The 25,695-nt window shown below is 43.0% G+C and overlaps 1 protein-coding gene across 1 annotated transcript in view; it reads right to left on the reverse strand.

Annotated features, from left to right (window-relative positions):
• PCDH19 (protocadherin 19) overlaps positions 1 to 25,409 on the reverse strand; it is a 112,103-nt gene extending 86,694 nt beyond the window's left edge. Inside the window, exons 1-2 of the mRNA XM_063313757.1 lie at positions 23,263 to 25,409; positions 18,769 to 19,093 (exon numbers count right to left, since the gene is read on the reverse strand). Coding sequence (XP_063169827.1) covers positions 18,769 to 19,093; positions 23,263 to 25,409 — 2,472 coding nt within the window. The remainder of the gene's footprint in view (positions 1 to 18,768; positions 19,094 to 23,262) is intronic.
• Between the last annotated feature and the right edge of the window lie 286 nt (positions 25,410 to 25,695).

Here is a 25,695-nt window from a genome sequence, read left to right on the forward strand (position 1 = left end):
TGCCCGAAACACAGGGACTTGAGCCAAGATTCCAGAATTCCATGTTAAACAGAGAATTAATTTCAGGCCAAGTAATAATCACTTGTCTGGCTGACAGAAGCTATTAGTTTGCTCCAGATCGCAGGTTGTTTAAAATGCTACCAGGGCAAGAACAGCAATCCCTTTGTTTATACAGAAAGCAATTTTCCCACCAACCTCAGCAGAAGCTTTGCCTCTCTAGATGCAGTGGGGGGGTTCACAAGCAACCCAAGAAGCAGATTAAAATGATGACGGATGGCACAAGAATGAGAAAGTAGGAGAGCTTGCATTATTGGTGATGGCATGGATATTGCTTCAGACACTGTCCCATCTAAAAACACACCTAGCAAATCAGGGGAAAGGATCCAGCCCAGATCCTTACTTTGTAGGTTTTCTGTCAGTATTATGACCTTGCTCTTCCATGTTCCAAGTAAGCTGTTCAAAGAGCATTTGCACCAAGCTTTATACCTTGGAGTAGCAGAAAACACACAATGCAGAGTGCACTCAATGTTTGTGGTCCCTTCATGCTTGAAAGCAGGCTTGTAAATCAAAATCACCCTCAGAAGAAAAGATTTTGAAGCCAGATTTTATTTCTGGGCTCCCAACTTTATTTATTTATTTATTTCAAATTTAGTCACCGCCCGTCTCACTCTAAGAGCGACTCTGGGAGGTTTACAATAAAAACAAAAATAAATACCAATTAAAATACAATAAAACAATATTCTTAAAGAAATAATATAGACCAAGGCATAGGTGTTAAAAAGTTCTTAATGCATGAAAGCGGGTGTTTAGCTATGCACAGAGACTAGCTAGTTAGTTGCAAAGCTGCCTTCAGCAACCAGGGGTCCACCAATTGTACTGGACTATGTATGATAATTAAGAGTTCCTTTAAACCACAGAATTCCACCAAAGCTCAAACTGATACCATTTATTATGGTACCAGGAGCAAAGGACAAGCCTATAAAGGGAGGGGATACAATCCCTCTTTATGGAGTTATGCAAATTGGCGTATACATGTGATTTGATTGAAAATCGTGTGTCTAGTGAAGTCAGTGAGGTAGTTAGGATGGAACTTTGAGGTAGCAGGGCAGGACTACAAAGACAATGGTGGTTCTGAGAGAACAAAGGGGCACGCCTATCAGCACACCTTGGCCTTCTAGAGGTTTTATGGCTGAACTGAAAGTTTATTTTCCCTGGAAAAGTGAGTTTTTCTGACAGGGTAATTTACTTGCCTAACGTGACACTGTATTTCTCCTTCAACTACAACTCCCATTATCCTTGCCAAGCAGCAAGTGGTTTAAAGCACTTCACTTACATCAGGAACATTTGTGGCAACCTTATATCTGCTCCGACTCTTCATCTATCAAGCTCAGTATTCTCTCTTCTGGCAACTGCTTCGTAAGGTTTTGGCTAGAGATGAGTTTTACCCATCGCAGGACCTCCCAGATACAATCCTTTTTTCGGGAAGTGCCAAGAATTGAAGCTGGGATGCTCAAAGCAGGCATTCCATTGTAACTTTGGGGCTAAACCAGATGAGACCCGGGATGTCTACATAGGCCTCCTTTTGCAGCTAAATGGAAGTAGAAGTAAGTTTGGGAACACAATGAAACAAAAAAAGAGTGGGTTACTCTTTCCCACTTTCTATTTTTCCTCATAGGCAGCACCATACTTGCAGAGCGAGGGCAAGAATTGAATGCCCAAGAACTATAATTTTTGTAGCTTGGGCAGACAAGAGATGTGTGGGTAGGGCAGTGACACCCAAGTGGACATGGCTGTTAAATCAATAAAGTGAGTATATTTTAACCCTCAAAATCACTCTTCCCCATCCAAAAAAGGCCTAAAAATGTTGGAGCAAATTTAGAGAAACGGCCACTACTCAATTGTGGCAGGAAACCACATCGCCAACCTTTGGTGGTGTAATCTTGAGGGGTCTCCAAAGGCCCCAACATTGAGGTTCAGGATCTTTTCTGCAGATACATCTTTCTGTATTTATTTATGTATTATTCAAATTTCTATTACCGCCCATCTCCCCACAAAGAGGAGATGCCTCCTGCAACAATGGTATTCTATTCTATCGTGAAATGTACCACCGAAGCAGCTATCACAGCAAGCCATTTGTCTGACACTAACAAATATATTTATTTCTAGCTGACAGACAAGAGTAGATATGGGACAGAACCATCCAAAGATGGATTCCTGAGAGGCAGGAATCTGCACACATCAGAAAAACAATGATGAGCAGAAAACAAATTGTGAATGCCAGCTGCTATCCCAGAGCATGGCCAAAATAGCCACTAACTGAGGTCAGGAACTGCCTGGAGATGATCATGAACGATTTGCAGAGGCCTCCAAGAGAGAAAACAGAATAAAATTGGAGCCTTTAGGGGGAAAATGCAAAACATAACTAAAACACAGATTCCAGTCTGTTCGCCATCTTGGCCTTGACCCAACATTTTGGAAGGTCATTCTCAAGGCTAAATGAGGCAAGAACTTAAACAGCAAAATAGACATGCCTCTGTTGTTTGAATTCATATGAAAAGTTTTGGTCAACCAGAGATGTTGAAAGAGAGGCTCCAGGCTGTCTTAAGGGCTTCACAAGCAGTCTGGAAATACTTGGGAAGGGCTGTGGTGAGCCAAGGCAAAAATGTAAAATGCAAAAAAAAAAAAAAAAAAAGAAATAACTGTATTTTTTCCCTTCAGTGAGGTACTCAAGATGCAAAATTCAGTATGAAGAGCAAATGACATTATGGCTTCCCTGATCCGGTTAGGATGACCTTTGAATGGAATCAACAAAAGATCCAGGCTTTCATATTATTGGCTTCCGATGCAGCAAAGGGCAAGAGGCATCCAACGATTGATCTCACATGCAAATGGTTGACCAAAAGAAGGGACTGACCCAACAGTTTGCATTCAGAGGTGAGAGGGGCAGCTTTGAGATTTATTCAAAGGAACAAGGAGGGTAAAACTGATTTCCAAACTGATACAAGATACATACAGATAGCACCCGTGGAAGGGACTAACAAATTATTTACAGAAAGAGAGAAAATGAGATTTTGATATTATATCCCACCTTATCTCCAGAAGCTGAAAGCAACATATATAACATACCATCTTCTAATATTTCTCATAGCAAGACCCCCACTGGATAGGTTGGGTTCATGGGGAATAACTGGCTCAAAGGCATCTAATGAGCTTTGCATGACTGTGGGCAGACTTGAACCTTGATCTCCCAAATCCTAATCCAATACCTTAGTCACTATACCATGCTGGCTTTCCAAGGTGGAAACACAACTGGTTCTTAACTCCCCTTCCTTCATCTCTCTGATCTTTCTGTTCAGAGCCACTTCCCCTTCCAAGGAAATAGCAGAACTGGAAACATAACCTGTACTTCCTTTCTCCCACAAATTCTCATTCTAACAGGGAAAAAATGCACATTTTCAGTAGCAGCATCTCCTTTCTGTGGCTTATACTCAGAAGATATACTTTAGCAACAACATGGAGCCCTGCGTTTGGGATTAAGCTCCAGATCATGGACAGAGGAAACCCAAAGTGCTCATGTTTTCAATACACTCAGATGTAGGGTAGAGGAGTTCAGAGATACCCTTGACAAACGCAAGAGTCATTAGGAGAACCGTTACGAGAAAGTAAATGACAACCGAGTCCTGGCAAAGCAGGAAGCATGAGAAAGAGACTCAGAGTGCCCATCTTGATTTTGTTTGGTGTAAGGCGGAGCAAAGGGTAACTCTGGCAGGCTTTCAAAATTCTGTTATTATACCCTTTAGCCATAAAGTACAGGTAGTCCTCACTTACCAACCACAATTGGGACCAGCAACCCCAACGCAAAGTGAAAAATCACGTGACCATGCCAGAGTTATGACGTTCACCTCTGCTTCCATCAGTAAGCGAATCACCGCAGTCGTTAAGTGAGACATCACGTGACTGCAAGTTGCGAATTTACTTCCCTGTTTCTCCATTAATTCTGCTTGTTGGAAGCTGGTTGTAAAGCTCACAAATAGTGATCACATGACCAGAGGATGCTATGACGAACATAAATGTGAGGAGTGGTTGCAAAGCTGTATCTTTTCCAACCATCATAACTTTGAACGGTCACTAACGAGGCAGTCGATAAGCGAGGACTACTTGTATATTCCTGTAATCCTTGTGTCTGTTTCCTCACTAGCCTACATCAAAGGGCTGATATATATCTAGTTTTTCTTTCTTCACTGTACTATTTATCTTTTATCTCCATTGTTGATGTTCAGGTTTTTTTCTTATTTCACTATTAAAAATAAAGTTTTTAAAAAAACTAAGTCAACCATAGCATTCACTGTGTCACCTTGGGTCAAAAACTTTCTGTCTCTTTTTATTTTGCTCTCTCTTTCTGAGCTCAGCCTGCCTTATAAATCTGCTGTGAAAATAAAATAGCCAAACTAAAACCAACCTCACAAGAAATCTCTATCCTCATCGGGATCCCTCATAGGGATCCCCTGAACCTGATCCATGGTTATTCGCCCTGATGACAGTGGGACTACCTCTGAGGGCCATCTGCTGAGAGTCTAGTGGGCTTCCATGCAGGGCCGCAACTGGGGGGGGGGGGCAAGAAGGGCATGTGCCCCGGGCACCACGCTGGAGGGGTGCCAAAATGAGCACGGGGGGGTGCCAAAATGGGCACGGAATCTATGTTTGCCCCGGGTGACACAGACCCTAGTTGTGGGCCTGCTTCCATGTGCATTTGGTTGGCCACCATGAGAACAGACAGCTGGACTAGATGGGCCAAGGGTGTGATCCAACAGGAACTGCTTATATTCTTATGAACTGAAGGCCAGCAGCTCATACACCAGCCATTTTGATACAGGAAAATGAAATGTTAGCTTAGCTAAGCAAAGGCTTTTCTATAATCCTTGCATGACAAGAACCACCAGGAAAGTGGGGGGGGGGGGGGAGAGATATCAAGAACACCTTCTGTGGTTATTTTTAAAACCACATTCATCTTTTCTGAAGCTTTAAAAAGCATGTTCACCCATACACACAAATTGGCATCTGCGCATCACACAGCATAAAAGGCAGTCACTATGAAGCAAACAAAGAAGTGCTAATTGGGGGAACGACCTGTTGATGCAGGTCTCACTCACTGCAAAACTGGGAAAAAAAAGTGATGAGATATGGTGACCTCCCTTAAAAGAAAAATAGATCGGGCAGAATCTTGTGCAAGATAAGACTCCCAACAAGCTGCATAGCACTACTGATCATGATTTAATTACTAAACAGGAGCTCTAAAGCAAACCAGGAACACAGCTCCTCTCCGACCAATTCTGCTTTTACCTGCTACAGGAAGAAATAGGATCGAAAGAGGGAGAAAATGACTATGCAGCTGAGCCCTACCTAAATGCAAGAGAATTCAGTTGTTTTCTCTTTGTGGGCATTATAGCTCCACGGTAGAACCTCTGCATCACCTGCAGAAGATCCTAGGTTCAATACCCAGCATGGCCAGTGCTTCTGGAATAAACCTTGACCTAAAAATTCAGACTGTGTTCAGAATACTGAGTTACATGAGAAAATGGCCTGAGACAAGTGCCTGCAGTCCTAATGACCAAAAGCGTTTGAGTAGATGACGGCCAATTCAAACATCAGATTCCCCTACATTTAAACAACTTTAGTCCAACTCAGCATTAAGTTAGAATAGCCTTCCTCCTTGTGGTGCCCTCCTGTTGTGTAGAGTAACAAAACCCCCAGAATTTCCTTTGTCACACTGCCTGAGAATTCTAGCACGCCCAGCCCCAGGACAATTGGAGAGCACAAGTTCCAAGAAGGATGGATTAGGAAAAGCTTCCTAATGCCAGTGTGGTCCCCAGGGAGAAGCTTATGCTGGAAAGCCACCACATTCTGTAGCAAAGCAGGTGCCTGCAGGATTAGAGTGAGCAAGCATGCAACCCAACGCTGAGAAATAGTATCTGAAAACCAAGCTAAGGCATACGTCTTTTGCACGGCTCCATGTGGTTCATCTTCAACACCAACTTGAATGAGCCATTCTTGAAATAAAATCTGTTTTGATCACACAGTACACTGAAAACTGTCTGATCTGGAGAAAGCGCTTGGATTTTTAAGTTCTACAGACAGCATTACTCATAGCCAACCTCCTTCCAGTTCTTTCCTGTAGTAATTGCCTGGCATTCTTTGGCCCCTGCTATGCTTTTAAATGGCACCATTTGTTGTTGTTATTTAAACGTTCCTATGCCAGTTGCAAGCTGACTTCCACAAACTGAACGTATTAGAGGGAGTTACACTCACAAGAGCTGGAATACGCACCTTCCCCCCACACCCAAAATATGGAATTATTACAGACACTTTGACAATTTTTTCCCCTCAAGGCAGACAAAGAATAGGAGGACAAGTTGAAGGGAGAGAAAGGAAGCCCCACCAACTAAGAAAACGCCAGAGAAGCATGCATGCAACGGTGGGTTCTGCTTTCCTACCACTTAGCAATTCTTCACAAGCTGCAGAAATGTTCACTTCAACAGGACCAGAAAGACATCACTGGGGACGGATGATGGATGGCCAGATGAGAACAGGCATTCGTTTTGCTTAACAGGACATGTGCCAATTCATAGAAATTTGCCTATGAACAATTATTAAAGAAAAATAGGGCAAAGGCGTCTAAGATGCACCCATGTTAATGCTACATTCAGGAGCTCAACCAATAAAAGAACTATTTATCTATTCTTCAAATTTCTATCACTGCCCATCTCTCCCAAAAATTCTTGCATCACAGAACTGGGAAGGGATAAATTAGAAAGACTTGAAGATCTTTGTCTAGAGAAGTAGAAATGTGCAAACCCTAGGCTAGGTTTTCGTAGCCTGCAGAATTCTCCCTCCCTGTAATTATGTGGCCTAGGTGCAATGTTTTGCTTTTTCCACCAGTGCATTAAGCCTCTACCCCCCATTATTTTCTTTAAGAAAATCAACTTCTATATCCCCTTTTAAAAAGCCTTAAAAAAACCCTAGTCCTGCTATCTCTAGTGGCATCTGTATCAAGCTCCTCACTGCTTTCATAAGTCCTGATTAAAAAAGCAAATAAAGTGTATCTTCTAGCCAAAAAACACCACTGTCCACCTTTGTTCTAAGGAAACATGGTGGCTAGGAGTTCAGGGAGTTGCAGTACAATATGCCCAGTGGTATCTAGGCTGGGGAAGTAACCTTGATAATAAACTCCACCACCATTTTGATTAGTCCACTTGCCAATGGGGTATCTGTTGAAGAACATCCAGCAGAGACCAGCAACCTTGTGTAGAGAATCAGGGAGATGACCTTGAGGGACACAGGCAAGAACCATTACATCATCCAAGAGGGGTGAAAGATTCCTTAAGTCCTGGGAAACAAGACAGTGTTTGGAAGAAACTCAGGCAGGCTCCTCCCTGATTCATTGGGATATAAGAGGTAGGGGAGGTAAAGTACAACCAGGTTTGCAAGCGTCTGTTATTATACCCTATCTCAGTCAAGAAGAGTTCTAGTCTTCCAGTGGAGTCTGTTTCCCTATCTGGTCTACCCCAAAGGGCTGTCACCTTGCTAGAAGCCAAAGCATCTCCTACATAAGGACACATCACTCCTAATTTGGGCTGTATCTGCAGAAAGGCTGCAAGAAAATGGAAAATGTGCTGATAGTCTCCTCAAAAAAGGAAGCAGAGTGCCCTGAAAATAGAGCAGTGGACCTGGGGGATATTTTGACTGAACCTTGGAAGAAATACGAACACCAGGGAGGCCAGGTAATATGGTTTATCAGTTTCCTGCCACCGGGAGGGTCACCTGGAACCTATCAGGACACCATTTAGACAGGAGCTGCATAAAGTAATGGCCATGCACCCAATGACCCTCTGAGCAAACAATTATACACAGAAGACCACAACTATATACCAACTTTGTTCTGAATCCATAAAAATAGTATTGCATGCATCATATTATCAGCATGAGTTTTAGCATTTTCACTAAGGCTGCAGCACTTAAATCGATGAAACAGACTGAGTGGTTCTTAAAGGGGTTTTTTTCCCCCTTTGCAAACCACTTAAAAATTGCAAGGAGTCTCCAGAGGACACTTAATAAACTTTTTGTTGCTATTGCTCTATAAATCAAAGCATACCCATTACTTGTATTTCAATAATTTTTCACTATATTTTCTATCCATTCAGCATGGCTGTCAAAACCAAAACAAATACAAAAAAGCAGAAGCTTAGATCAGATCATTGGAAAGGAGCTTTTTAATTGTTCATTTTTATGTGGAAAAAAAATAGGAAACAGCTCAGTGTGGTTCCTAGACCAGCACCTTGTCCACCTGTTAAATACTCCAATGCTCACCAAAATAACTTCAGTCTCTTGTAATGCAGAAAATAGTACCGATCCAAACACCAACCTTTTTATACTGTTCCGCAATCAAAAAACGGATCTTCTGAGCAGAGTAAACATTTATATGTTCATTTTTTAAAAATGAAAAAAGCAAAAGATGCCACCAATTTGCATTAAAACTGCATATGCTCATTTAGGGGCAAATTTCTAAACTATGACAGTTATTAGCTATAGAAACGTAATATATCTCATCATAGTGGGAAAGATTAAGACAAGATGCCAACTCAATCTACCTTCCAGATGCTGGCCAGGTTGGGCAGCTTCAAGCCCTCCTACCTCTGGCTTTTTAAAATATGTCTGAACTGCCCTGCATAATATGGAACAAACAGCTGTCCTATAGCTGAACAGCAGAAGCCTCCCATCAATTTCTTTTTTAATTTTTCACCAGCTCCGAAGATAGCCTTGATTAACTGGACAGCCTGTGTAAGCATGGTGTGTGTGTGTGTGTGTGTATACAAACTGCAGATGGCAAGCTCCATCTTTAAAAAGACATTTCCACTACAAGCACATTCCATCCCTTTCACAGAAAAAGAAACTTGTTTATTTAATCCAACACTTTAATTTTACACTTTTTGGAGAACTGGGAAATCATCTGTATTCAAATGTGAATAAGGCAAGTGCCCTATCATGTATTGTTCTTCATTAACACAAACCCATCGCTACATTTTAATTAAAGGTGGATTCAATGTTTGAGGTTTGATTTTTTTTAACCTGGGGGTTGGGGTTAAGATTTAAACTTTTACAACAGATATTTGGCAAAATGGACCAACTGTGAAAGGGCAAGTTTTCTTCTACGTCAAGGATCGTAACAGTGTGTCCCAGCCCAAAGGACTCTTTTTAACTCAATCCATGCCATGGATGACACTTTCCAAGTCTTTTACGAAGATACACATAGGATACCTATGCAGAGTTAGACCACGATCCACTCAGCTCAATACTGTCTCCACTGACTGAACGTAACCCACCAGGGTTTGAGATTATGGGTTTTTTCCAGCTCTACCGAGAGATTCCAGGAAGTGCAAAGGTACAGAACTATTATGAAGATCTGGGTGGAAGTGGGAGGAAAATGCTTTTCCCCCACTGTTTTCCTCATTAGATATCCATGGTCCCAAACCAAATTTGTTTAAACTTTGATATGGATACAGGAAGCCAAGATAAGACTTCTACACTAAAAACATTATCTTGAATAAGGGAGTGAAGCGGATGACACACAGTGAGGCTGAATTCACACATCATGCTAAGCCACTGTCTGCATGACCCTGGCCTGTTGAAATAGCCTCAGAGGTTGGGTTCACACATCACCTTAAGCCTTCAAGTAAGAGACTGAGTTCAGGCAATACAGTCAAGTTCTATGCATGACATCACTGGAGTAAGTACGCTGAAACGACTCTAGTATTGGGGAAAGCATACAAATGTAAAGAAGGGGAAAAAATGCCACTAAAACTTGGCATTTTGCCACAGAAATTCCACAGCGTGACCCTGGTAGGGTTGTAACCCAGGGGTTCCCTGCAGGAAGCCATATTCAGCCTGGGAAAATGAGGAGTCCTGACAGACTGTACATATCCCCTCCCCAAATGCTTACAAAGAGACTATATTGGAAACTCAGTTACCAGCCTATTCTTCTGTAGAAAGGACCCCATCATGAGTTGCTTGAATTCAACCTGAGAACAGGATATTAAAAAACAAAAGCACCCCCTTCTAGCAACATTTGTTTATTGCTGTCCAAAAGGCAGTTTTCACTCAAATTGGACCATTCTGATCTACAACCCCCAACTACAGATTAAGCAAGAAAATTCCTGCTGTTGTGAGGAGCCTTACACTGGAGTAACTAGCCACCTCATTACTTTTCTGAGCTAGAGCAGGGAGTCGACGTAACAAGGCCCGACTGACATCTCACCAGTATCTTGTATACGTTTCAACTCTCTTGGGAAGCAACTACAAGCTCAAAAATAAAATTATTTTGTGTGTAGGCAAACATATTCCAGTTGTGTGTTAGGCATTGTGACTGTGGGAACACATTTGGAGCAACACGCTGCTTCTCCAGAATTCCTGGTTTTTTTGTGGTCAGCTTCAACCCCCAATGTCTGTAATTATAATTTTAAAAAATCAGATCTTCCCCCAAATGCAAATTCTCAGAACTTAGGGCAAAACCTGAAGAAAGTTTCCAATAGACAAATCAGAGACAGCTACCCATTTTAGAACAAAACCTGGTAAACAAGTGAAGGAAAAGCAGATGTCCTTGATTTGTGTAATGGATTCTGGCCATGGGATCTGGTTGTTCTTCAGCATCCACTTTGGGTTACAGTGGTTCAGAATTTGGAGAGCTCCATTCCAGAACAGAGGTTAGACATCACCTGCATTATAAAGCAATTTTAGAGCATATAATTCTATATTCCAGCCGGGTAGGGGGGAAGGGGGGTAGAATAAAGCCTGTTTTATAGAACAAGAAGTAAGCTTTACTAACACCTATTCTGCAGGGACCTTTTTACTTCAAGGTCTCAGCTGCTAAAGTAAAAAAAAGAGCCTTGAGATTTAAAAGACCAGCTGTCATTTAAACAACCCAGTCCTGAGCCGTTCTCTTCAATTACATGATTTTCCCTTTCCCTCTTTCTTTAAAGGCACCCACTCACTACCAAGATACAAAACATCTCCTGGTAAGTGGCATATAAAGCTCATTGCGTTTACTCATGTCTCATAACTTGCAGGGAGCAATGTTTTGCCTCCGGATCCTAGCAATAAGAGCCACATGTTCACCAGAAGCGTCAGGAAAAATCTCCCTGACACTCAAATCTATAAGTCTGTTGCACAACCTTCTCCCTAGGGAAACAGCAATGGCTTGGCTGCTACGGTCATTTAAAACAAAAATGCACAGAGCCCAAGAAAATACACCATAGAGAGAACACACAGGTGAACCCACGCAGTCTTCCCACCTTGTGTGTTATCCTTAGCAGCTCCACTCATATTTTCAGAATTCTTTACTAAAAAGTAGTACCAATTATATCAATCATTTCCACCTAATAAGGCTGGTAATGACTTGTTTTGTAAATAGATAAATAAATAAATAATTCACAAGCAGTTATTTAATTTTTATCCCGCCTTTATTATTTTTATAAATAACTCAAGGCGGCGAACATACCTAATACTCCTTCTATTTTCTTCCTCCTATTTTCCCCACAGCAGCAACCCTGTGAGGCGAGTTGGGCTGAGGAAGAGTGACTGGTCCAAGGTCACCCAGCTGGCTTTCATGCCTCAGGCAGGACTAGAACTCACAGCCTCCTGGTTTCTAGCCCAGCACCTTAACCACTAGACCAAACTGGCTCTATGAATTATCGTCATTTTTGTCGTCATCGTCATCTTCATCAAGAGTGCTGATGTAGATGAAAAAACAGTTCTCTACAAGAACTGCAGATCTTCAGATCTACAAGAGGAAGCAAGACATAGCCATGTAAAACTGGGTCTGTTTAGGAACACCAGTCATACAAAGTGCCATTCAGTTATGCTGACCACTTCCAAGTTTAGCCCACCATTCATGCCACAAGTAATTTTGTAAAGTGCTTAAATGTCATTGTTGGAACTATTCCAAAGGCCAACACAAGCTGCCATCTTCTCAACTTCTTGATCCATTGTAAGTTTTTATCTTTAACGATTTGCATTACGTAATTCAGGTACAGATGTAAGACACAAGTTATACATACCAAAAAAAAATCGCATGGTTCTGCTCGAAATAGACTGGACCACGCACCCTACAAAAATGATATTTTTTTCTCTACCAGTTCTTATTTTATCTGATGAATGAGAATGTGCTTTTGAAATTTCTTTCAGAAGAGAAGAGGATTTTAGTGATCTTCACATGGATAGAATGTGGTGCCCCTACACTTACTGCTTGTGTTCACAAAATACACTTAACCTTAATTCATCTATGTTTCTGGATTCGCACAAACAATTACCATAATCAGACAGGCTGGTTTTGCACAATAGTCCAAGATACACAAAACAAATCAAGGTTGAAACTAACCAGGTTTTGCACATTGTACAAATGCAAATACTAAGCCTTTAACTGATTTTTCTAAACCTGTTTTCCAAACACAGACATTGTTATAAAATGGCAAGGGGGTTGTATATCCCGTCTTTTACGATAGAATCATCTCTCCAGCACTCTGTAGCCTCCTTGGCCTCCTGGACTTGCATTAAATCCCAAAGAGGAGAACAGGAAGGAACACTTCCTATGGGACTTTTTCAGTCTGGGAAATGTAGGCAGCCAAGGAAAGTTCAGAGTCATGGAAAGATGTAACAGAAAACACTGCTGATAGCAGTAGCCCCCTTCACCATGTTCAGCAAGAAAGCAAGCTCAAAAATACCACCAAAAGAAATTTGGAAGAAATTCTCAAGCATCCTGAGAACAAAGTATAAAAACAGAAGCCTCTTTTCAAGGGAAGAAAATATCCAGAATATTGCAAAAGCAGACTGTAGCTGAGTATTAATTAGAGCCAACACTGGACGAGTGCAATTCTTCACTTCTTCTAAAGATGGAGTGTGAAGGAAGGGAAAGCAAACTCGGCACCCTTCTGAAAGGATTGAAACAATCCGAACATAATGGCAATTTACCATTAAAGCCCACCAAACCTGCACCATCATCAGAATATGACAAGTGCACAGATCACCACCAGATCCTGGGATAAACCTACAAGTGAAAAGAGCTGGATCAGATTCTGAATGCCCGTGTTGCCAAGTTGTGTCAGAGATCACGCCCCGAAGCCGTGACTTGACACTGATTTATCAGCACCTTCCTGCATTATACATGCTTCAGCTCCACTTCTTAAAGAATGCTGTGAAACTCAAAAACTGGCTCTTCTTCCATCTCATCACAGTTGTCAAATATAACCCAAGCACAAGACTGTTAAAAGAGCTACCCTTGGAATACCTGAATTATTACTCACAAGTCGAAGCCACTCAATTGCAGTTGAGAAACTTGATTATACTTCCGTATCAACACTGGCACTGACACAGAGCTTTAATTCTCTGGAACGGTGTGGTATCACATCTGCTGCATGCCCTTAATTGCATTTTTTTTCCACTCCCAACCGCTACAGTCTGCTGAGTTCACTACTGGCTCCAGGCACTTCTGCAGCATTCAGAAGTCGCCTTGGTGCGGACTCAGTGCAGGTAATCTTGCAAAGGCCAAGTACTAGGCCTGGCGTGTAAAACTCTGGGTGTGGTATGATGCAAACCGAAAAGAGAAAGCACATGGGAAAATTCAGTCAGACTAGCAGGGGGGTGGGGGACGAGGAATATTAGAAAACATTTCATATGGATGGATGGATGGATACCAGCAAGGCAGGCATTAGGGAGATAGATTCCCATATTTCTTATAAAACTCAAGGCGAAGGGAGACAGAAAAAGGTTGCATGGTATTCATCTCTGCCAACTTTCCATCTTCATCCCTGCTCACTGGGAAAATTAAGCCCCAAGCCACCAAGAGGTTGCTCATCCCTTCATAAAGTAATAAACCATTATTATCCCAATACTGCAGAGGGGGAGACTGAGATCGACAGGCAGAAAGGTTTACTTACAAGCATCTAGCACACAAGGTTCTGTGAGAAGTCACGGGGGTTCCCTGGGAGATCACAATTTATTCAAAAAATTATTTCAAATTCAGGCAACTTCATATTAAAGAGGTAAGTTTCATTGTTTATTTTTAGTTTAAGAACACCATTAATACAGGCTGACCCATGAAACCAATATAATCATTTTGTAACTTCTGGCCTATATTTGAGCCTGAATGTGCAGGGGTTCCCCCAGGCCTGAAAAATATTCTAAGGGTTCTTCCAGGGTTAAAAGGTTGAGAAAGGCTGATTTAGTAAGTCCATTGCAGAAATAAACTTCAAACTAAACTTGTACGAGCAACTGTCATCTTTTCCAGATTCCCAAGCTGCAGTAGGAAGCCAGGGTAGGAATAAACCACATCAACCCCTCCCCGCCACCGCCAGATACTTCCTTCATGGAGAGATGCCCAGGACCACCTCAGTTTAAGTTGCTATGCCAAAAAGAAAACATACTGCATTTACAGCCTTTGGAGCAGGAATGAAAATGCTGTGCTCTATCTTCTATTATGCAGTCTATTAAAGATGAAAAAATGTTGCCTTCCTTGACATTCAGTAATCAAACATCCATCTCTTTTTCTGCCTAGGTCCTGCTTCATAGAAAGGAACCCATCAGAGAACAGTGTTTAGTGTCACCTCCATTGTGGCACCAAGAAAGCTGGTGAGAAGGGACTCTAGCTGGAAATTTTTTGCAGTACCCCATGATCCATCTAACCTGGGAAATCAAGTAATGTTAACATTCTATTAATGTGTTCTTCTGTGGTTTATGGGTTTGATGAACCTAGCCAATGTGTCCTAAAAGCCACTGGTTTATGGCTGAGCATATTGTCGGACCCCAATCAATTCAGATTTGGTCGACAAACCATAGTCAAAACAAACCATGATTTAACACATGGCTCCCTCCCCGTTAATATTCAAGGAGGGTGGTTCAAGTACTGCTTTTCCACAAAGCCTTTGGGGAATTAGCATTATCGTTATGTCTAAGTAAAAGGTAGTTTTATCTTTTTTGATACCAATAATTGATCTGCTCATTCAGGCATCAGTGATTCTTATTCTACTATGGTGGCTTTCTGAGAGCCAGTTAAGGCCTCAGGCTAGAAACCGGGAGACTGGGAGTTCTAGTCCTGCCTTAAGCACAAAGCCAGCTGGGTGACCTTGGGCCAGTCCCTCTCTTTCGGCCCTAGGAAGGAGGCAATGGCAGACCATTTCTGAAAAACCTTGCCAAGAAAAATGCAGGGACTTGTCCAGGCAATCACCAGGAGTCAAAAACAGTTGAAGGCACCAAAAAAAAATGGTGAATCATCTGCACCATTCCAACATTCTGGTTCACACATCACATTAACCAATATCAGGTTGCCTGTCCCTGATTCAAACAGAGTAACAGATTGAGTTTGCCCAACACACATATCTTACATATCTTAGTTAAAGTTTATTACAAACATCGATCTGCATCACACATATCTTGGTTACTAAAAGGACTCAGTTTCTGCATTCACTCAATACACTGGAGCATAAACTAATGAATGAATTTGTGCAAAACTCTACCAAAAAGTAAATAATCAAAATAAAGGTAACCTGCCTTAACACGTTGTGCAAATGTGGCTTCCAAGTCTCCTGTGTGAGCCCAGCCACAGTCAGTCAAATTCCCATTTGCAAAGAAAACAATCTGGAATCCTTGTATTTATCCAGGTACCAAAAATGAAATCAAAACAAGCAGTGTGGAACATGTCATAAATATTTCACTGGCTTCTTAACTTTGTTATTCTGTGTAAAGTAGGAAATATGACAATGCCATGATAAAAAAAATATTACTTGATCTTTACTTAATGCCAAGTAATAATTCAAAGAGATGCAAACCCGTGTTGATCAAAAATGTCCAACAGCATTGGGCACATAGCCGAATGAGTATTTTCAACGCCCAGCAGTGAGAAAAAGAGCTTATCTTCTGATAAAAAGCTTTACTATATTACAGCATGTTTCTCCAACAACCCTATCGCAGGAAGATGGGAAAAAAACAAGGTATTTACACTTCAGAATTGAAAAGGATGAAGGAAAAGTATCCTTGGACTAGTGACTTCATTTCAAGGAAATCTGCAGTGATGTCAGTCATATAATCTATTAAATATCTTCTCAGAAGAAAGCGCCATTGCAGACAAATCTTAATTTCCTTGCTGTATGTTCAAAATTTCTATGGATCTTGCACCAGATCATGCAATTAATCCAGGAATTTCTATACTGTCTACCCTGATGGGTAGCTAATCCCAAAGGTTCAAGGAGAAGAGAACATCTCCCTGTCATTTGTTACCTCCAAGTTGGGGAACTGAGTCCTCATCAGCAGAGTCAATCATGAGAGATGCTTCAAATCATGGTTCATCAAAGGCTACACCAGCCCCTGATCTTGGAGATGCTAGGAGCTGAACACAGAACCTCCTGCATGCAAGGCAACTTGCCCTACCACTTGACCAGAGCCATATCCCTAAACGTCCTCCATTTCAAAGCTTGCCACCTCTCTGATGACAAGGCATAGAGGAGGCTTTGCCTCTTGTCTGAAGTCACACGTAGCACCAGCATCTACTGAGCAATCCTGTAATCAAAGTCTCACTGTCACTGTGAGAGATTGTGAGGAGGCTGGGAAAGGAATGGAAGGAAGAAGAACCATAAACCATCAAGAGACACTAGGCCAGTCCTTGGCAGCTTGTCTCATAAGCCCAGTGGAGAGCATTTCAGATCGTTTAAATCAGTGCTCATGCTGGCTGGGGAATTCTGGGAGTTGAGGTCCACACATCTTAAAGTTGCCAAGTTTGAAAAACACTGATTTAAAGAGACTCCACCTGAATGAGCTCGTTGTAAATGTGGGTTGGAGGCCGCTTTTGCTATTTCCAAGAGTCTGTATTTACCCCAAGACTGGCTTTAAGATACCTTACTGACGTCTCTGTAATTCCTGCTTCCCTGATCTTACCCCACAATGTGAGACTTGACAGGCCCCGCATTTGACAGTGACATACAGAAGACAGCTTCACCTTCCATTTATTCACTGGATAGAGGAACATTTTTCCAAAGATCTTTAGGGCAAACCATGTGCTTCCCTCATCACTATTATACCACGAAACAGAAGCAAACATGAGAACATTTCATATGGAACTCTGATCTTTTAAACATTTGCCTTCCCCCATGGATTCCCTGATTAAACTTTGCAATAGTAGCTTAAAAGTTATCTCCTAGGGAGGCAATTGCACATCACTAGGCTGTGCTCATAATATACGTAACTAGTTCAGATATACATCCAGTGGCTGCATTCATGCAACCTGCTATGTGTTATCCTTGCTTGGCTTGTTGTGGTTCGTGTGTTTTGCAAATGCAGCCAGTGTGGTTAGTTTATCACTCAATATCATGAGCAAATTTCCAGAAAGCCATTGAGCATGTGACCTGAATGTAGCGCACTACAGCCACATCTGCTATTAAAACTAGCCCTGCCTAAAATGGTATTTTAATAAGGAACAGCATGACCTCTTCAGGTTCCAGCCAGCCATTCATCCAGAATATCCATTCCAATCCTCCTTCTCTTGACTCAAAGCAGTTAAGGAGCATTCTCTGGCCATTGGCTATGTTCAGTCTTCATTGGACCATTCCATTCTTGGTAGAGACACATTACAAAGTTGACTGCATTATTATCCATTGAGGTGTAGGTGGCTTCATACACATTGGTATTAACAGCCCAAACATCAGAAAGAGCAGGAGTAATCCCCATGGTAATTACCAAAACCTGGAAGCTAAGACTACCACATGTGGCCATGTTAGTAGAGATCCTTTTCTGAATTTTGCGGGCTTTAGAGTTAAGACACCAGCCTGCTATCCCTATAGGCCTGTAACTGGAGCAGTAAGAATTGATCTCCTTTTTTCTTTTTACAAAGACAGATGAGGTCATGATGAAGAGTTTGCTATGTTTGGTGAATAAACAAAAGCACTTCAAAAGTTTAGGTCCCTTCCCATCTCTGGTCTGCATGGCTTCAACCTACCACCATCAATACAGGACTAACATGTACTAATTGCTGCTATTTATTCAATCTACCTTTACAACTATGCTGAACCATTTTAGTTACAGAAAAGGCTTAAGAAAGCCACAATAAAACAATAAATGCAATGCTCCTCCACAAAACAAACTCAAGTCAAACTAAGTCCATGCATCTAGGTCTACAAACAAGCAGGTGTGTGCAGATGCTCAAGACGTGGAATCAAAAGCAACACTTAGACAAGAAGTCCAAGTAAGCAGCAAATATAAACAAGCTCTGTGTTAATTCAGGTCAAGAGTCATTAAGTCTGTTTCCCACAGTGGCCAATCAGGTGCACCAGGGAAGCCTGTAGAGACAGCCGTAACATCCAGTTTCCTGCACTCAAGAACTGCCACTCAGGAGGAACCTGGACATAGCTAACAGCCACTTTCAGACCTCTCTTCAGGAGATCTGTCAATTCCAACTTGGCATTCTCCAAATACACTGGACTACCATTCTCATCATGAAGATGATGTGAATAGGAGTTCACGTCATCCAGAGAATGTCACATTTGGGGAAGCTGGTCCAATTTTTAAAGTCATCCAAGATGGCAGCCAACATCAACTCAGAACTGTTTGGGTTCTATTTAGCCCCAAGTGCCTACTTCCAACCAAAGCCCACTATTGCAATTTGGGGACTTTTGCAAGGCAGGGCATGAAGTGAGCAGCCCTCTTCAATCCAAGAGAAAGCTCTACCTTCTTGCTCACCTCTGGAAGAGGCATCCCGTTGATAATGAGATCTGGCTGCTGGGGACTCTGACCAGTGAAGGTGTGGTGGTAGTTATGGTTGGGGCCTGCATTCCGGTTGTTTTGGTTCTCCACGTTGAGAAAGGTGCTTTCTGATCGGCGGCAACCCAGAGGCAGAGTCTGTTGGTGATAGTCAAAGTAGTTGAGGGATGATGTCAAGGAGGAACAACTGACCACGTTCATTTTATCAGTCTCCTCTACATCCCGGGGCACCAGGCGGATGTCATTCTTGCTGATTTTCTTCTTGGAGGATTTCTTTTGGTGCCCGTAGGAGTACTCTGCAATTCTGCAGGACACAAGAAAGCAAAGTGAGAACCTTACGTCATCCTCAAACCACACACTAGTCAAGAGGGCATCCCAGGGAGACCGGTTCCCATCCGCATGCAGGGTCAAGGCTTGGCTCTTTTGACAGCGAAGGATCTTGGGTTTATTTCTCGTAAGCATAAAAAGTTGGTGGATCCGACACATAAGAACAACAAGTGAGGAATAAAGGAGAGGTAGGTAGGGAAGAAAAAATTCCCCTAAGTTTGTTTTGTTTTTCTGCTGCTTAGAATGGTCAGCAGCTAGTTACCAGAGATATAGTTCAGCCTGCAGAAAAGGGGGGGAAAAAATAATTATGTAAAAATCCATGCACTGAAAAAGAGTACGCAAATGCATTTCCTTTGGGAATAAGGATCAGGAAAATTATTTAAATGGATTCACAGAAATGGGGAGAGCTGAGAGAAAAATCAGCAGAGAGACTCTACCATGTCATTTCCCATTTCAGTAAACCTGGTATGTCCCTTCAGCTTGCCCAAAAGGTGTTCTATCTAGATAATACACATTTATAAACAACCAGTGGAGTCAATTACCTGGCATTGGCAAAGGACTTGTTCCCTGACAGCCAGAATTTCTGCAGGCCAATTATTTTGTGAACTCAATTTGCCAGATTAGTATAATCTTCAAACAGATCCGTCTGGTATGTTTTGTTCCTTAGTAGTCGTTCTTCCCGTGATATCTCACAGCTTGAAACACCCCACTTGACACACCATCCCAATTCATTCCTATTCTCTGTGCCAGCCTTTCCCTCCAGATGTGTGGACCATTTCCCAGAATTCTTAGCAACAGCTCTGAAGGTCAGGAATTCTGGGAGATGAAGCCCACCCATCTGGCCGGCTCCAAACATCATTCCTGCAAGGCAAGTCAGTTGTTACTAGAACGAAGAGCTTTGAGTTTTGAACGGAATGTATAAACACGCACACATTTTCTGACCTTTAACTGGTTAACAAAAATACACGGTTGTCTGTTGCACAAGAAAGAAATATTGAGGAAGGAGCAAGGAGCAAGAGGAGAAAAGTTATCAGTAAACAACAACCAGAAAAATAATTAAAGACATGGCTGCAATCAGTGTTATCTTGATGAGTTAGATTGAAGTAACTGTGACTTGGTATTACCACTGGGGACTGTGACTCGTTATCAGTGCCACACAGGCGTAGATATAGAAAAAAGATGTGAAGCACTGCGGCCTGGCTTTAAAAGTCAGAAATAGATCTGACTTGTACCAAAGGCCTGAAAATGTTCATTTCCCAAAGTCATGCCTGTTGAGCTCAAAAAAAAAAAAAAAAAAACCCACCACCACCCACCAAAGTTCACTGCATAGGCTAGCTTTGCAACAAAACCACAAGACAAATGATCCAGATGCAGCTTTCCTCCAGCTTGGATACCCTCCAAATATGTGGACTTTCATTCGCACAATTCCCCCAGCAGGGTCTCCATTGTGCAGAATTCTGGCAGTTCAAGTTTACACATCTGGGGGATGCCCAGTTCCTGGAAGGCTGTCTGTGAGAATCTTCATCTGACAGATCGACACAGCAATATTTTTGCTGAATGGGAAGTAGAGGGAAACATCCCAAAGACCTTTCTCTCTCTCTCTCTCCAGAGAATAATTAAAAGCACCCTTTTTTTAATGGCCCGTCCCATTGCTAGTTAATAGTTACATAGTGTAATTGCAGCACAAGATTCTTTAAAAAGGAATGCAAGACTGAAAGGGGGTTTGTTTGCCACTGATGATCATGTGGATTTAATAAGGAGAAACACAGAGGAAGAGAAAGAACAAATGGAAAATGCCTTCCTCTCATTATTTGACGCATCCTGATATCATCTGCTCAGACTGGCAATATTGCTCCAGCATGGCAGGCTCAAACAGCAATTCCTTAACGCCAGGAGGTAAAATTAAGGCACCCCAGAGAAAGAAGAGGACTGGAAGAGGTTGACCATTTAGCAACAGGTAGAGATGGAGGTCATCAAAATGCCTACACTGGATGCTCGAGATCAGATCCAGAAAGCATATGTAAATCAGCACCTCAGAGGAAGAATCAGCTAACTTGCCTACGCATGCCACACTTTTGCCCCGTACATGGAGAACAAAAGGTTCCATAAAGGATGGGCCTTCTGTATCACACCCTAAGGGAGAAGCACATTCCTATCCCTGATTTCAAATGCATGCTGGACAAATAACAAGATACGTTCTTCCCAGCGTGCCCCTCAGTGCATTTTAGAAAACCCTAGCGTGTTTCTGGGGAGGAAAATCTCCAGTGCACTTTCTGTAGACAGCTGACATTTCAAATGCCTTTTCCTAGACCTGTATTTACCTCAAAGGAAATCCTGCTGAACTTGATGAAGTTCCCTTCTGGATGGGCTCATAGAGAACTGCCCTGTTCAACGCATCATGGGTTGAAACGTTTCCAGCGAGGATCTGAAACATTGCCTATTCAGGCATTCATTTGTGCCTTATTTGTGTGTTTTTCCCTTCTACTGGCCAATTATTTAATTAAAGCGCACTTCATTAATCCCCCAGCCATCATGCTAAACCAACTAGTTATACCGAAGTGGAAATCTGTGCGGGGCGTTGACACAACTGAAGCCTTGCTTTCCTTCGAGCCTATTCTTGCTTAATGGGCCGAGCTGGCAAGAAATTCAGCATATTAGATCTCATTTAAAAGCTGAACCCCTGGAAATGCAATGGCTTTATTTGCAGATGATGGTCTTGATACGTTCACGCCCTCATAATATTGTATTGCCTGGAGGAAGAAGGCATTGTAAAACTCAAGTGAGACATAAAAACCCTGAACTCCGTTCATATTAACAGTGTAAATAAGTCACTAAAGAATGCCAGTTCTCAAATCACTGGAGGCATTGAGGATCTTTCAAAAGACAGGGCAACATTCATTTCCATCCCCTTCTCTCTGAAATGACTGAGAACTGACGGAATGGAGAAGTTATGGCTATCTCATTCGTAACAGGATTAAACCATTTATAGGCGATTGCAGCTGTTCCTTTATGGCACCCAATTGATATTCATGTGTGGTTAGCATTTGTCTACTAACTTGTGCCACACAGAGAATAGCAAAAGACAGACAATGATCACACGGCTGTTACATATTCAGGGGACCCAAATCCGTGTCTCAAGATTTCAAAAGCAGGCGGGGGGGTGGGGGAGAGCTGTACCTAACCCTCTGTCTTGGACAAACACATCCACAAATGCAGACAACAGGATGATAAAAATAAGACAGGGCGTCTTTCAAACACCGTTGAAAAAGCAGGGGAAAGCAACTTAAAAGCAACCTCTGATTCTTTTAGCAGATCGCTTGGTAGATAAAGTTGGTACAGGGAAGAGGATTAAAGGGAAGGATAGCTTAGTTATAATTTTCTCCTTGCAAGAACAGCAGCAGCGAAGGAAAGAAAGACTCTGCCTTTTTTCTTTTTCCCCCAAACAGTCAATTCAAAGAGCCTGGCCAAGATCATCATCTCTCTTCCCCTTTCTCCCAGAAAAAAATTATCTTAGTATATATTTCTACCAGCTTTCACATTTTTTTTTACAACCAACCCCTTCTGGAGAAAACAAGCCCAGTTCTAAAAAAAACACCTACAGTGACCTCATCTGGTGGGGACAGGATAGCAATAGGACTGCAGCCACTCTGAAAAAGCCTAGCTAGCAATGGCCAAAAGTGTGTGACCGTATTCACTGCCAAACCTACTCTCAGGCTGATCCGGGGAGGTTTCTCTTTTAATCCCTCCCTCCCTGGAAAAAAGAAAGAGACAAAAGAAATCAGTCCGAACCAGAGCAGAGATGCGTGACGGCGTACGTTCAAGATTGCACATAAAAGCCTGCGGTACCACTATTATCACATTTCCTTGTATTTTCATTCTTTCAGTACATTCATGGCATGGCTATGGGACTTGTTTTTTTCCCCAGTCCTGGTTAGGCAAAGAATACAAACCGCCATAATACATCCACAGTACCCCGACTGGAGTCGTGTTTAAAAGGAATTCATGGCTGACCTTTTACGTGGCCTTATCTTGGAAGCGAGTGAAACCTTTGCTGGGTTATCAAGGGATACAATGATTTAATGGCACGTTAAAAGGGTTGATGTTAAGCAGTCACATTAGGCTAATACCAAGACATCAGTACTTTACCTGCAGTTGTAGGTCCTGATTTCTTTGTTATCCCGTTTACACTTGACAGCTACGAAGATCATGGTGACAAACAGAATGGCAGCAATTGAACCCAGAGCAATAATAAAAATCAGGGACAAATTAACAGATCCTATGGATTCTTGGGCATCCAGGGCTGGAGAAAGATATATCAAAATCAAGGCAGATGCTGAAAGCGATGTTTTCCCATGGTCGTGGGCCACGACGATCAGCTCATACGTAGTCTTGGAATTTTCCCCAAATGCTCTAGTGGTCCTTATCTCACCGTTGACCTGGTCAATCTCAAAAAACCCTCTGTCCCCTTCGGCCATCTCATAGGAAAGTCTCCCATTCTCCCCTTCGTCATAGTCATCTGCCTTGACCACGGTCACCAAGTAGCCAACCCCAGCATTCCTGGGGATGTACACTTCTGCAGTCCCGTTGACTAAAGGAGGGGCTGTTATCACAGGGGTGTTGTCATTGACATCCAGGACGATAACTCGGATGGTGGCATTGCTTTGCAAGGAAGGGTTGCCTCCATCTTTGGCCAAGACCTTGAACTCAAAAGACTTGGTCTGCTCGTGGTTGAAGGATCTCAAAGCATAGATGTCCCCTGAGTTGGGATTGATGGAGACATAGGTGAAAACCGGCATATCCCTTACTTGGGATGGGACAATCTGATAGGAGACACTGCCGTTTAGACCGAGATCAGGATCCCTGGCAGAAACAGAAAGGAGGTAGGCCCCAGGGGTGTTGTTCTCCTGTACAATGACCTGGTAATAAGGTTTGGAAAAGTGGGGGTGGTTATCATTCTCATCTGTGATCTTGACAGTAAAGGACTTTGTGGCCTGCAAAGAAGGGACCCCATTATCCTTCGCTTGGATGGTTAGATTGTACTGGTCCCTCTGCTCCCTGTCTAAACGCCCGTCCACGAGGATAGTAGAGAAACTCTCATACTCCTGTAAGCGGAAGGGTACGTTGCCCAACAGTTTACACTGCACCCGGCCATTAGCACCAGCATCCCGGTCGGACACTCTCACCAAGGCAATTACATAGCCGGGAGGGGCATTCTCGCTGACTTCCACCAGCTCGCTATTAACAGAGAGCAAGTTAATGAGAGGGGGGTTGTCATTGGCGTCCTGCACAGTGACAGTCACCTTGCAATGTGCTGGGATAGAGTTGGGACCAAGATCTTTTGCCTGTACGTCCAGTTCATAGGCATGACCTTCCTCGTAGTCAATTGCACCAGTGACAGTGATCAGGCCGGTCTGAGGGTTGATTTGGAAAAGATCCCTGGCCTTTTCAGATACGTAGCTGTGGATGGAATACAAGACTTGCCCATTGGTGCCCTCATCGGGGTCAGTGGCATTGAGGCGGATCACTGGTGTACCCAGCGGAGCATTCTCCAGCACACTAACAGCGTACGATGGTTCTTCAAAGAGAGGATTATTGTCATTGGAGTCAATGACTCTGACAGTTAACTCCACTGTTCCAAAATTGGGTGGGTCACCACCATCCAGAGCTGTTATCATGTAGCTGTAATGAGACTGGGTCTCTCGGTCCAGGCTCTTCTCCACCACCAGCTCTGCAAAGCGAGAACCATCTCCTCGCGTCTTGGTTTCCAAGCCGAAGAGGTCATTGGGGGTGATCTCATAGCTCTGCACTCCAAAGCTGCCTGAGTCTGGATCATAAGCACTTTCCAGGGGTACCCTGGTCCCTGGGCTGGCTGTCTCGGAGATCTCCAGCGCAATTTGATCTGTGGGGAAACTGGGAGCATTATCGTTGAGGTCCTTGATCTCCAGCTTGATCACACAGATCTCCATGGAGCTTGACATGACCTCCAAAGAGATCACGCACTTGGGGCTCTGCCTGCAAAGTAAGTCCCGGTCAATCTTCTGCTTGGTCACTAGTAACCCTGATCCAGGGTTGATGTCCACCAGGTGCGGCGCCGAGTTGGACACCACTCGGAAAGCAGCGGGTTGCCGAGGATCCAGCACAAAGCCTGCATCTCGGGCATCTTTGGCAATGTTTGCAATCACAGTACCAGCTCTTTGCTCCTCTTCCACGGAATACTTCAAGTTGATCAGAGCTCCTGCACCAGTCCACAAGACAGCGAGCAGAAACTGGAGCAGGGGGCACAGAATATCCATAGCTCACCACTCCGTGCCACCCCCACCTCCTCCTCCCCTTCTCTCTGGCTGCCTGTTGATTCTGTGTCTGGGAAAGGAGGGGAAGCAGGAAAGCTTTAGGAGATGGGGTTGTTCCAGGGACAGAAGGAAGGAGCAAATCAGAGGGAAAGGAAGGGAAGGTGGCCTTTCTGGGGGGTTACTTTACAAGCCCTTTGCCTCTCATTCCCTCTCCACATCTCTCAGAGGCACACTGCCTCATACAGCCAGCGCTGCTGCCTGGCCCTAAGGAAGTGGGGAGTAAGTGCTT

Source organism: Candoia aspera, chromosome 12 (genome assembly GCF_035149785.1).
Source record: "Candoia aspera isolate rCanAsp1 chromosome 12, rCanAsp1.hap2, whole genome shotgun sequence".
NCBI lineage: Eukaryota > Metazoa > Chordata > Lepidosauria > Squamata > Boidae > Candoia > Candoia aspera.